Consider the following 14,626-nt stretch of genomic DNA (forward strand, 5'->3'; position numbering starts at 1 on the left):
TAAAAGCCACTAAGGCAGCCCTGCAGGCTGCCCTGCAGCACAGCCTGAAGGATACCTGTCCTGCTCTTGGCTGTGTGGAGGCTTGTTGTGGGTGGTCACTTGTCTGACCCCTTGGGCAGCTCTCAGCCATTCTTCACAGTTTGGAGAGCAATAAGCAAAGATGCAAGCACCCCCAGAGACTTTCCAGGGCTTTTTTAGGTCAACACACAACTATCTGTAGGGCCTTTCTGCATCTTAGACCCAGAAGATACGTGTGCAGTGTTTAGGTGTTCAGACTGCAGTCAGAACAGAAGAAAATTTAGTATACTGATATCAGCACAGCTATAATGACCCTGATTACGGCTGGGGGTGTAAACACAAAGCTACATAGATGCCAAGATCCCAGGAAGATGAACTGAGGGATGACCTCAGTGGAGTGACACAGTGAACCGGGTTTTGTCTCTCATTTAGTTCTCAGTTATGTGCCTCTGGAAGCAAAATCCACAAGAGTGATTTTAGGGAGAAAAAAGTATCTCTTGATCCCTGTGTAGGATTATTGTCTGCTGAGACATCCTCAGGCTGGATCACACAGGCCCCACTGCAGCCAGCATGCCTCCCTGCTTTCAAGGGGAGTGGGCTGCCAGTGTGGTTCTTCCTTTCAAGCTGAAGAATGATTGGAAGCTCTCATTTCATCTGCCTGTTTATAAATCAGCGGGAAAGTTTAAGAACTTGTGTGAACTATGCTTACAAACTATGCATGGTGGTTACACGTACAAAGTTGTCCATCAGTGTGTTATTCTGCATACACACAAATTACAACTGAGCTGCAGTATGCTGCTCAGTGTTACCCATATGGCACACACACATGCTATAACTTAGCTCAGAAAGGCTGTGAGTGGTGGTAATATACTGAGCTCTCTCACTGGTGAGGATTTCTTGGGGTATTCAGCAATGTAATCGTGGCATTATGTGCGTGCTCAGAGACAGGCTGCACTGCATAGGATGTGCACTTCCAGATGTATCTTTCAAGTGAAATTCAAAGCTGTCTGAAATCAGTTGAAGTTTCTCCAGCCTCCCCTTGGGCTGAGGTTTTAATTCCCACAGACGATCGGTGTCAGCCTTCTTTCCCATTTTCCTCTCTTCCCATTGAGTGCAGCCGGCTCAGAGCCTCCGGACCCGGGGCAGGGAAGCCCAGCCGGGCTGTGCTGCCGGCGGCCGCCGGAGGGCACGATTCCCCTCCGGGCCGGGCCGGGGGCAGCGCTCGGGGCCGCGGCTGCTCCAGCGGAGCCTCACCGCGGGGAGATGCTGCCCTCCCGTTCGGAGCTGGTCGGATACAGACTGCAGAGATGCCACTTCAGGTAAACCCGAGCGCTGCTTCTACCTTTCCCTTCGGGGCTGCGGGGCTGGTGCACGGAGCCCCGCGGAAACACGGACGCTTCTCACAGGTGTACTCCCACCCTAAGCTTTGTAAGAACGAAGAGAAAATTACTCGGGAATCATTCAGTGAAGCAGTTTCATCGCCAAATATGACCTCAGTGATTTTTCTTAAGACATTTCCTTTTCTTTTAAGCTCGACTTTGTAGTTTCGGTGTAGCTGTTCAGTGAAAATTCCCGAAGTCCTACTGGCACAGGGAAAGGTGATAGGAGCCGTTTGATTAGCTTCCCTGCATGACAGCCCCATGCTCTCAGCCCCCGCCTGGGGCTGTGAGGGCGGCAGGGAGCGCTGCTCTGTTCCCCTGCCCTGCTGTGCTGCGCTCTGCCCCGGCGTCGCCTCAGCCCCGTCAAAGAGCAAGCATCATTATACAGGACACAGTTGTCCCCATATATCTATCACGTCTTTTGTTTATATAATATTTATTTAGCTCCAGAAATATTTCATGGCAGTGGAAGGAATGCCTTGAGGTGAGAGTGAGCGCCTTGGTGGAGAACTGAGCAGTACCCTCTCCTGCTCCACAAAGAAGACCAGTCCTTCCTATGATAAAAGATCGACAGATCTGATGCTGTGGTGGAGTTCTGCACCTAATTGTATCTCAGGGTCTTGTTTATGTGGTTTCATATCTCAGTCTGAAAAGTCTGCTTGGTAAAACAAGCTTATCTACACTCTAGGGGATGATAGTAATTTATATTAATAATGGAGTTTATTTGTTATTTCAGCTCCTTTGATATATATATATTTTAAGTTGTTTTGTTTTTCCATCTCTCCCATCTTTCCTGAACCCTGTAAATCTCTCTCTCTCTTTTACTTTTATATTCTTCCTGCTCCCACACATCACTCAAATCTGTTCTTCAGTCTTTCAGTACACTTGACCCATGGAAGCTCCATAAAACTTCAGGTCTTTTTTGCCACAAACTCTGTTTTTTCATCCAAGGTGAAGAAGAGCTTACCATGGGCACTGATGATGGAGAGACAAGGCATCCTTCCTAAGGGTGGGCTCAGACTCTTTTTGAAGATCATGCAATTCTAAACAAAATCCTAGAGTCAGAATTTCAGCATGGAAGCAAGCTCTTCCACTGATAGTCCTGTGTGAATCCTGGGGAAGATTCCCTGTACTGTGTATTTACTGTGGTGTGTTTTAGACTTAAAGTTGCTTTTGGAATCTCAGGGAAGAAGATGAATAAAAGGGTCATGTGAGAAACTACTGTGACTCTGAAGACCCCACAAGAATTCACCAGACAGTAATAGTCTCTCCCTTACCTCTGAAACAAACAACAAGACCTGGTGTGACATAAGGAATAGACTTGGAAGGTCATCCTAACATACACATATGCTCTTCTAGGGAAATGGAAATTATTATCTTTTTGATTGGTAGTCTGATTGAATACCAGATCTGGAAGTTGGAAACCATCCACCTCCTCCTCCTCTCTCTCTGAGACCACACAGGATTGAGTGTAACTGAATGGGAGAGGAGAGCCTGGATGCAAATACTCATAGAAATCAGCATCCACCCAGTTCTTCCGGTTTCTAAGGGCATCCAGCTAGAACGTGAGGGATTTCTGAGAAAATAGGGTTTTATTTTCATCTCTGTCAAGTATTTGCATTCTAAGAAGGCAGCTAGAGTGGAATAAAAGTCTATGTATTTCTTTTTAGTGGGAATGTCTTATTATTTTGTTCTATGAGCTATCTGTTATGATACCTAAAGATCGATTGTACATCTTAAATGTCATTTACAGCCCCAGTCTCATTAGTCTGTTTCTACAAAACAAGGCAACTGTTTGTCAGTGTGCCTTACTTCCCATCTGTTCATAGATCTATAGGTTTTAATTGCAGACCAAATCATAAAATAGTTCACACAAAGAAGATGCTCTAGATAATAAATCTTGATTACCAAATTTGAGAGAAAATTACCAGGAGAGTCAGTGATTTGTTAATATATTAATGTAAATTAATATTATATTATATATTAATGTAAATTAATGTAAATGTAGTGTGCACATGCTGTTTGTATGCATGTATGCATGTGCATATATGTACTCTGACCACCAGAAAAGCATCTGCATTTGTATCTACACTGCATTGTAAAATACCATACCTGAAGAATATCTATAGCAAACATATTCTCATGCCAAAGTACACTATCTGACCTTGCAATGCTAAAAATAGTTAACCTCACAAGCAAAGAAATATTAGCTTCTCCTTTTAGAATATTTATGCTTGCATTCATTAAGGACTTACTCCAAAACTCTTTGATGTCAAAGGGAGTGCTTCAGTGGACTTTAGATCAAGCCCTAAAATGGGTCAATTAAACTTTAAATATAATGAAAGTGAAAACAGGTTCAGACTGAGAGTATTGTTGAATAAAAAGAAATGTAGGCTGCATTTGGAGGGTAAGGTCCATAATTATTCTTCAGTATTCAAATTAATTTTTGGATTTTTAATAAGAATAATCTTTTGCTTAAAAAGTATTATCCTAACTCTAAAATAAGTCCAGGTTAAGTTCTCAATTCATTCTGAATCAATTTATGACATTTTTTTAATGTTCCATGTAATGTTATTCTTTGCTGTGATGCACTTTGCAAACAGGCTAACACAGCTCTTGGTGACAGATGTTGAGATAAATTTAAAGGCAGAGGATGTGCAAGGAATATAGCAAGGGCTTTATTACTTACAAGTGGCACTGATAACTTCAGTAGGTAATCTTTTTCTCTACAATACAGTGCATAGTATTTAGAAGCATACTTTAAAAAATAAATAAATAATAAGAAGAAAAAGGAGAAGAAAACAGATATAAAAATAAACGACAGCCTCACAGTACTTACTGCACTTCTTCTCTTCAGTCATTATATCCAATGTTTGGGTAGTCTGAATGATGTAAGACTCCAGGAATTTTTTGCTGAATGGGGATTATTAAATGCACAACAGTAAAATGGTCATCATTCCATTCAAAGAGATAGAAGTTTGATCAATTGTATTGCAATGGCTTACAGCCATATGTTATCTACAGTGACACTCATGATCTATTTTTGTTATCCCCAAAAGGCCTTAAACCTAGCTATTATCAGCCAGCATGTTAAACTTTTGGTCAGTAGAAATCTGTTAGTGTCTTAGAAAGACATGCAGTGTTGTCCTCTGGCCAGATTCCATTATGGGTAACTACAGCTTTATCTATATTCAATGTATGTAATTGAGTGGCTGTGGTAAGGCACACTGTCATTTGGCTTAATTTAAATCAACCAAGATAATTCTATGCATTTTCATCTTGCTGTACAAAGTGAAACAGCTGCCACATTCTTCTTCACGGAGATGCATCCCAGAATGGGTTGTCTCTTTTGAGAGGAAAACATAGCCTCCAATTTGGCAGGTAATATTTAGCGACACCAAATCCTTCCATCTGTGGTTTCATGTTGTTAGTTCATTGCAGGAACTAATGGACTGGTATGGATGTCAAACTATCTGATTTGTTAGTGTAGCTGGCAGGTTAACAGTCTAAGTCCTCCCACATCTGCACACTGTGGGCAGTAATTCTAATTATATATATATAATTATATATATATATATCTCCATGTTTAAAGATTAGATAGATACACCACTGGGAAATTAAGTTCTTATTGCTAAATCAGACTCACAGTGAAAGGAGGAGGTATTTAATAAATATTCCCATCATGAATATGGGGCCAACCCAAAGGCACATAGATAGTGGAGAAGAAGCTGATATGGCCACTCAGCTACCACTATAAAAACAGCTATTTGTGTTCACAATGATGTAGCATAGGTCAAAAGCAAACTGTATGGCTATGAAGAGGCAGAAGATACATTTTCATTCCTTGTAGTTATCAAATACATTTTATTTAAACTATTCACTGAGGGGAGGAAAACAAACAAACAAACAAACAAACAAAACAACAACCAACAAACAAAATCCAATTTCCATTGCTCTTTACTTCCCAGAAGCTGACAAAATATTATACAACATGAAGTCATAATTATACCTTGCTTAAGAGCATTTGAAAATGGTATGTGAAATCCACAGTAGATCCCATGCTACTGCAAGGGCACCAAAGCCAAAGTAAAAGAATTAATGACCCATCAGTAACACCAGTGGCATGTCAGATAGCACACAACATAGCAAAACTCCATCTGCAATACACATGCAGGACAGTAGTGCCATACAAGTAGTAGTAACATAATGCATAGAGTGGGAAGAGACCACAAGAAATATAGCTTGTATTTTCCCCAGATTCTCTCTGATCAGGAAATCTCTATGGTGTTGCCAGCAGTTCCGCCTCTGCAGGGCAAGTATTACCATTCTCTATGAAGACTTCTTGCCATTTGAAAATGTGTCAGTGAGTGCTTTCAGCAGAAGAAAGACATTGGGCAGTAAGCCCCCTCTTTCCTCCCCTAAGGTCATTCTGCATCTTTGGGGTTATATTGAGTGTTTTCGTGGTGCAGAAGAATTTCAGAAACCCTCCTAATAAATAATGTTAATGACCCGTAGCTTCAGGAGAACTACAATTTGGAAGGGGAAGTCAGGTTGAAAGACATGTCATTATAACATTTCACATTCTGCACCAATCTCAGATATGTGGTATGTCTTCTCAGCTTGGAAGCAAAGACCCTTGACCCTCTCCTCCAAAATCCTCTCTAGTCAAAGACTTGGCTTACGTACTCTATTCATCAAAGGATCTGAACAGTGGGACACTGAAAACTCATGCTTTTACTACTCTCAGAGAATATGAGAAATTTCTATTTTGGGGAAAATGTGCTTGCATATTTAAAATATGACAAATACCATATGCTCACATCATAGCTTTGGCAGCACTCATTTCTCTCCATGGGCAGACTTCATGCTGTTAACAACACAAGAGTATAATGTGGTTCAGCCTGTAGGTATGGCATTTATGATTTGAGAGAGGATGCCATAATCTTTGAGTTCCTGGATGTGTGGAAAATATAACTGTGAGAGTTGACTGAAGCTATTGTGAACCCAAGTACAGTTGACAGAGTAAAGTAATGGACATCTGTATGTCTCCAGATTTATTGCCTTGAGACTGGTAAAGGTGTTTTCAGCAATAAGACTTGAACTGTCTCTTCCATCTCACCAGGGCTTGGTTTCCTTTTTCAAGCACAGTTATCAGTACTTTGGTGAAAGTTCCATTTGCTCATGATTAAAATTTGGGTTCTGCATGTCAAGGAGGTGGTACCTGATGAGAACGTAAACTATTCATTTAATCATATTTGGCAACATTCAAGATATTTGCAAAGAAAAGTTAAACTGGCTCAGATGTTATATGAAATGAATTCCACGCGTTTTCAAGGTAGGCGGGGTAAGATCTGAGATAGCATTTCATTTCACAGTCTCTCAATCACCTTTTTATTTATTTATTTATTTATTTATTTATTTATTTATTTTGTCCATGACTATTCTTTATAATCCTATAACTCCTTTTGCATCTGGTAGTTTTGTAGAACTCTTTGAGTCAAGGATGCAACAGAGTTAATGTAGTTTTCTGGCATATCATTAAAATATGATTGAAAGCACTTTCTATATATTCACTGAATTCTCTTTTCTTTTTGTTTATATGTGATATTAAGAACAAAAATGTGATTTACTTAAAAGCGTAAGCACTCTGAAATGCCCCCTGATTATATTCTTGAGTCCTAGATCTCTGATTCAGCACAATGTTATTTAAGAATTATTTTTAAATTATTACTGTACTCCAAATATTTGCTGCCAACTCAATGAATTAGTTATGTACGTTATTCTAAAAGACTTCATAGGAGCTTAGATGGCCAAGATCAGGTCCAAGAGCACCTTGAAACATCTGAAACACTTCAGTATTTGGATAATTACATACATTTGGGGCCAACCCACATTTCTCTTTGGAAAGTGTTTCCCCTGCATGGTTGAGACAACAGATGGATCATATGATCTTTGCATTTGGAAAGATGGCATAATTCTGGCTGTCAGTTCTGTGAAAGGGGCTGATTTCAGATACTTGTTAAGGAAATATGCAACTACACAGAGTGAACTCAATGGCAGAATGTGATCACTGGCGCCAGCTTTCATAAGAAACATAGCACACTTGCAACTTGAAATCTGATGTACTGTGACTGGATTTAGCTCTACTGGGTTTGCATTCATTTTTCAAGTAAATGTGTTCTAAAGGAGATATTTTTTGTGTGTTTCAAGGGCTCCCTGTTTGTGATTAGAAAGAAGGGCAGTGGAGAAGTGGAAGATGGATATGAAGTACTACATACCTTTGGGTCTGGTGGAGATGTCAAGGCTTTTTGGGTATTTCCCTATACTTGTTAGAGTTTCTCTGCATATTCTGTGTTCAAACCTTGTACTTCAAATCATGCAGTATATTTATTAAAGTTGAGAGGTTTTTGCAACTGTCATTTTCTCTAAAGACACTGCTTGGACCCCTTGAGATTCAGTGTCTTTTCTCACTTTGCTCAGTGACACTTTTGCCCATAGAAGTGCAGGCTTGAGAAGAAATCTCAGGGCACAGAAAAACACACTACATATTTCCAGAAATATTAATTGTGAGCACTAGGGGCATCACAATCATCACTGCCTGCTGAACAGAAAAGGGTTATCATAGCTACAGATCTTCACTTCATCATCAGGGTTATAAGTAATGCCTGTGGCTTCAGTTCTCAATTTTTAATATCCTTAGTTTCAGCAGTGATCTATGAAAAAACAGAACCTTGCTATATCTCATCTTGGTCATATAAAAAATAAATGATCCCACATAACTAAACCCTTCTTTAACCAACCTTCACCCAGCTCAGAGAGATCATGTACTCCACAGGAAAGTGAGATATTCGAGCAGTGAGGATATTTGGTTTGAAACATTTACTAATGTATCCTCTGTGGTACATTCACAACTCTTTCTTCTGATAACAGAATTTCAATGGTAAGAATTCATTAGAAATGATGAAGAATTTATAATATGTAAACAGTACTAAGAAAAAAGAAAAAAGAAATATCAGCATTTGAATTAACTTCTTGTCCTTGTATGAATTCATGTATTTATGGTGAAGTTCCTTCTCGCACAGACTTCTTTGTTTTGTAGAAAACAAAATGCACTGCTCCCTCTTGATCCTCTGTAAGGCTTGGAGTAAGACAAGATGAAACTGGAAATAACATGGATAATTATTATCTCCTGATGAAGAGAGACAGTTAAGTCATCAAAGTCTTTAAGTTTAAGTTTTATTTTTTAAGTTATCAAAGAAAAAAAGACAAAAGCTTAAATGGGCCTAGCATCGCAGTGTGTTTGACCACCATGTTTTGATATAAAGCTCCATGTAACAGTAATGACTTTACCATTCTGCACTAAATAATTCTATTTGAGACCCATTCAAGACCCTTTGGGAGGTGCCATGAGACCCAGCAATGGCACTGAAGGCCTTGTGAGAAGTGTATGCCACTCAAAAGCAATGTAATGTGTATAGGGATTTGGTTACATTGCAGTCCTTACAAGTGTGGATTCATGTGGAAATTGGCACTACACAACTCAAAAGTAGTAATTATAGAATATCTGCCTTACTTTGTATTCTATGAAGGAATGGGAATTTCAAGTGTGTAAGGACCTTGGAATTGGCTGATTTATGGAATGGTGGATGTAAAACATTTTAAAGGCCTAATATTTGGTGCCAACCAGATCAGGTTACCCCTGAATCTGGGATACAAAAGGTAAAAAGTTGAATCTGAATTAAATGAAGACAAACTATTAAATAATACCTGAGCTGCAATTGTTAAGTTGCTAGTTTTTAGGGCAGTTGCAGTTGAATATCTTCATTCAGTTTTTTTTGTTTTTTGTTTTTTTGTTTTTTTGTTTTTTTGTTTTTTTGTTGTTGTTTTTGTTTTTTTTCATTCTGGTGATGAATATTCATTTCAAGGTCTGAAGCAAGTTTGCTTTTTCAAAATAAAACTTAAGAAAAAATACTCTGAATTGACTGTGTTTAGCTTTTTTTAAAAAAAATCATTTTATTTTATTTTAGAATAGACTATACATTTTACTGTACTACAAAAATATTACAATTGGTATACCTACCTATCTTTATTAACTGTTCTGTTCTGTGTATACTAGGAGAAGCATGGCTGCCATTGTTGCAGATTGGTAGCATTTAAGCCCTGTAAAAACAATAGTTTTAGGAAATTAGAGTTTCAGTATGCGAAACAGTTACATTTTAAGTATTGGTATCTCAGTTACTTTTAATTAAAAGAAAATTCAGAGAGTTCAGTCATTGGAAAGACCAAAGGAGCTGCACAGAAAATTTCTTTGAGAAGAACCACTGATCTGTAGAATAAAAATAAATCAAATATCCTTTTCCATAATTTTTGCTTAGAACCCCCACGACTTCAAAAACTAATTCATTTTAGAGTTTGTAAAAGAACAGAGTGTTGTTGGAATAAGGCTTCACTTATCAAGTTTCATTCTGGAGGGAATTTTTGTAGCTGAGTTAGAAACCCTCCACACTTGACTGTTTATAATGGAAACGCTGACCAATGTGATAATAAACACCAATCATGGGGCTGTAGTAGCTAGTCAGAATGTGGATGCAGGAGTTTGTGGTGCTATCATAATATTTTGTTCTGTTTCCAGCATTAATTTGCTTAAAACTCCTTTCAAGTTGAGCAGATGTAAAGCAAGCTCAGCCTGACTATAGATTGCAAAATCATTTGATTATTTATTCTTCCCTTAGAAAGCTTGGAAATGCCTCTGAAACATGATTTCATCTAGACTTATTCCTTGGTTTACATGTCTGAATGCTAATTGTAATACGATAGCTAGAAGGGCTACTTTCTACCAAAAGGCAGCCTTCGGTGGGCAAAAAGAATATAAACAAACCCATCTCTGAAGAGTATCTAAAAATGGGCTATGATCAAACTGCTTTGGGGCTTTAAAAAACCCCTTATTATCTTTTCCCAGAAGTAATTGACACTGTCAGTTTTTGTTCTTGATGTGGTGATAATGGTATGGTGCTTCGGGGAGTCCAAGGACTGTGATTGGCCCCAACGCTGGTGGCAGCAAAGTTTCTGAGCAAGGGGAAGTCCTGGAAATACAGTGGGTGAAATCCTACCCTTACTGAAGTCAGCAGCAACTCTGCACATACTGCATTAGGGCCAGGATTCCTCTGGCTTCACAGACCTGACGCACTATTTTTTACTATGTGATTCCACAGATTACGAGGCATCTACTTTGAAGTAAGATGACTCTGTTGTGAGAATGGACCCCACAGTCTTGTTGCTTCAATGATGTAGGACTGTATGACAGGAAGGAGGCTTTCTGCAGTGTTTAAAAATGCATTTCGGTTCTCATCAAACTGAGCTTGCAGGACTGAATGTTGGACTAGATGACATCAATGGTCTTTTCCAACCTGATACTATGATTCCATGATTTCAGTACATCTACATAGGAGTCAGATGGGTCTGCGTGGCTTCCCACTGCTTTGAATGGTATGCTTCAGTTGTAGCAGAAGTTCATTCAAGAAAAATTACACCGAGATTTCCATTCTGTTAAATCTTTGCTTGCTTTGGAAAGGCACAAAGCAAAAAATGAAAGTCCTTCATCAATTACCCAGCCCCTATAAATCAGTATGCTGCCAAGATGCTCCTCTGAAGCCTGTCACTAATGCAAAATGTATCTTTGTGCTGTATGCATATTCTCTTCACTGGCCTGTAGTGTGAGTACACTTCTAAATTCAAACATTATTTTTAGAATTGGTGGCTCATATAAGATTGCTACCACTGTTCTTCATTACTGTATAAAATATCTGGTAATTTTTCAGAGATAAGCACTCATACTGCAAGGTCCAGATTTTGATTTGTATTTTAAAATAAAATGTAACAATTATTTTTTGCTTTTCTCTCTTCCTTAACACGAGTGTGGAAAAGCTTGAGCACATTCCAATGTTTTGTTATTAAACCAAGAAAAGAAACACAGCAATGTTAGAATTATTTGTGACAGGCATGTTTACATTGTGAATCTTCTCATGTAAGGCTCTGTACTCTACAGAGATCTAATTTTATCCAGTGCAAGAAAAAATATGTAAGGATATATAATTATGCTGAGGAAGTTGTGGTTGTGTGGAGATGGCAGAGAAATAGTGTTAAGAAGTGAACACTGAATAATTTGCCTTTATTTATTTAGTTATTTATTTATTTCTCACTTGATGCAGCCCTAACAGTAAAATGCACCTGGGTTATGTAAGCAGTCATTGATTACGGAACATTGCTCATTCTTGGTTTGTTTTCTCATTTTATTTTCAGAAACAGAAAATAAAAATAAAAATAAAATAATAATAATAATAAAAAATCCTGACGAGGTGAATCACCTTTTTTTCTAGAGTCTCCATCTGCATTAACCATTCAACTGCCTCTTGGAAAGAAAATCATCCCTACAGCCAGAAAAAAGATGCAGCGTATGGAGTCAGGGAGGTCAACAAAAACAAGTGGAAGAGGATCCGGAGAAACAAATTAGAAGAGAAAGAATACTTCATTAACAAAACAGGATATTGTGATGGTAATACTAACGTGAATGGGAAAAGAAAAAGACGACTCATCACAAGAGCTGACAAAAGCGTGAGAAAAGAAATCAAAGAACTATGAGGGTGGGATTTAGATTCTTCCTTAGAATCCGGAGTCAATCTCGATGTCTCTGATATCACTTTAATTTCATGCAGTGGAAGTAAAAGCTGTCCTCGAAGGCAGCAGCCCACTGCCTTACCTGGGTCAGCTGCTGTGCTTCCTCTGCTCTCTGTCTCAGGCTGCGGATCGCTGGTTGCGGGCGGGCGGCTGCAGGAGCTGGGAGGGATCCGGCGAGCCACGCCTGCCCCGGGAGAAGGGGCAACGGGAGGAGCCGGCAGCGCCCAGGATTTGGCAAAATAATGCTAAAAGACCGACCCCCGTTTCAGGCCAGAGGAAGGAGAGCCGCCGACTCCTCCGCATGGGCAGCGGACCCCCACTTCCTTCCCTATTCCAGGCTCAAGGCCGGCCTAGGCTTTCCTCCTCTACCCGCTCCGCCTTTCAACATGATTTTTTTCTTCCCCATTTTCTCTCCTCGCAGAAATGAAACGAGGAAAAACCAAACCAAAAGTACACCTAACAAACAACAAAGGGGAAAGGCTCTGAGTAGCGTCCTCAAAATCAAAGCCCATACACCTGAGGGTTTTCTCTTTCCTGCGGGTAGAAACAGCAACACTACAGCCCCGCAGCTGCAGGGCTGTCCCGGTCCCGGTCTCCGCCGCACCCCGACCGCATCACACCGCAGCCTGGCCCTGCTCCGGCAGGCCCGGTCAGTGCTAGCAGCGGCATTGGACGCTCACAGGCAAGGGCAGAACTGGTCCTGGGAGAGAACAGTGGCTTGGTCTAGAGGTTCCATTTAACTCTCCCTGTGACACACAGCCTAGACTTACCAAGATGGATTTCAGAGAAAAAGGCAGTATTCTTTTTATTAAAAACAAACAAACAAACAAAAAAACATAACATCAGGTTTTTTTTTTTTTTTTTTTTTTTTTTTAATTACTATTATTATTTTTCCATAGACCCCGGCCGGCAGCTGGGCTGGCAACGGAATCCCCTGGAAAGCCAAACCTCAGACAGCACCACTTCTGCTGCCCCATCCGATCTGTTCTCGAAGGCAACAAATTGCAAAACGCTAAAGCAAGCAGTCAAAAAGCAATAACCAAAATGCCTCACACTTCCTTTACAAAAGCGATATATATTAACAAATCTACACACATCGAACCTCTCCAGCTCCCCTTGCCCTTCACACCCCCTTCGCTTTGAATCTCACTCCTGTACGGTCCGGCTGCGAGGCAAGGAGCCCGTGGTTAAGGGAGGTGTCCGGCTCCAGCCCAGTCCCTCCGGGCCTCGCTGCCCCTAGCTTGCTTCCTGCCTGCTGCAGCCGTTCAGAAGCTCGGTCATGAAGGATATGTACACGATGGCCAGGCGCAAGGTCTCTATCCGGGAGAGCCTCTTCTCGTAGGCGAAGGTGGGCACCTTCTTCCTCAGCTGGTCGAACGCCTCGTTGAGGTTGAACATCCTCTTCCTCTCCCGGATGTTGGCTGCCTGGCGCTGAGCGTAGGTGATAACCCTCTTTCTCCTGGGTCTGTCCAGTAGGGAAGAGCTCCGGATCCTCTCCTCTTCCTCCTCTTCTTCCTCTTCTTCGAGATCCCCTTCTCCGAAGGCAGTCAAAGGCAGTCCCCGGGCCATCCCCTCCCGCAGCGACAGGGCTCTGTCCCCAAAGGGAGGCTCGGGGGTTAGCCCCAGGCTCGGCCCGACCCGGGATGAACTCTGGGGGTTTCCCAGTGAGATGTCGGCCACGAAGCCCAGCACCGAGGCGCCCAGAAGCCGCTCCGGGCAGGGAAGCGGCGGGGCTGTGCCGCGGAGCAGCTCCGGGAGCCGGTGGGCCGGGAAGAGGCCGGCTGACATCTTACTTCGGAGTAGGCTTAATCGGGTCCCCCATCCCCAGCTTCGGAGGCGTTAATATTTATAACCCCTCGGATAACAGGATTAGAAAGACTAGAAAGAGCGGCTGTGAAATTTCCCTCCGTGATGCTGATGAGAGGAGACAGGCAGCCCCCCTCGGGGACGCGTGGATGCTCACGAGAGAGGAGTCCCCGGCGAGGCAATCCTGTCACAGCGATCAAGGACAGTTCCTTCTTGGCAAAGCCCTCGGCTCTTACCTGCTGAGCACTTTTGTCTCTTCTTATGCACCCGCAACCAAACGATTTTCAGGCTCTTTACAGCCCGCAGCAGCAGAGCCGGGTCTTCCCTGGGCTCGCCTTCCTGCTTTCTGTCGGGTTCTCTGAACCCTGAGAGCCAGCAGCACAATTGATGTCAGGCAAGTACGTGGATACTTTTAATGATGTCCAGAAGAGGAGACCTGCATGCAGAGGGTCACCGGGAAATGTTTACCCTGTATCCCAGCGCAATGAGATCTGAATGGCAGGACCTCCATTAGCCTAAGTAAGCATTGTAGGGGACCCGAAATTGCATTCCCAGTAGTAACTGTTGGAATCGTCCTCTCCATTTCCCTTAAATCCCTTCAGCTAGAGTTCAAACGTCTGGGCAGGGTAGCAGCAAAAGGCTGCTTCGTAATGCTCATTTCAGGCTATTTCTAAGCATTGCTTTGAACTCCCTTTCTCCTGCCCGGCAGACGAGGATAAGGCGGTACCATTCAGGGCAGCAGCTGCTTT

At 41.5% G+C, this 14,626-nt stretch overlaps 1 protein-coding gene across 1 annotated transcript; it reads right to left on the minus strand.

The window, feature by feature from the left end:
* Positions 1 to 13,226: 13,226 nt before the first annotated feature.
* Positions 13,227 to 13,873, minus strand: FERD3L (Fer3 like bHLH transcription factor). Its single transcript, XM_072330156.1, has one exon. It carries the CDS (start codon positions 13,857 to 13,859, stop codon positions 13,308 to 13,310), a length of 552 nt encoding a protein of 183 aa, XP_072186257.1. The 5' UTR covers positions 13,860 to 13,873; the 3' UTR covers positions 13,227 to 13,307.
* Between the last annotated feature and the right edge of the window lie 753 nt (positions 13,874 to 14,626).

This window comes from Excalfactoria chinensis, chromosome 2 (assembly GCF_039878825.1).
Source record: "Excalfactoria chinensis isolate bCotChi1 chromosome 2, bCotChi1.hap2, whole genome shotgun sequence".
Taxonomy (NCBI): domain Eukaryota; kingdom Metazoa; phylum Chordata; class Aves; order Galliformes; family Phasianidae; genus Excalfactoria; species Excalfactoria chinensis.

Coding starts and splice junctions, on each gene's coding strand:
- FERD3L (XM_072330156.1), bottom strand. CDS start 13,859: ATGTCAGCCGGCCTCTTCCCGGCCCACCGGCTCCCGGAGCTGCTCCGC.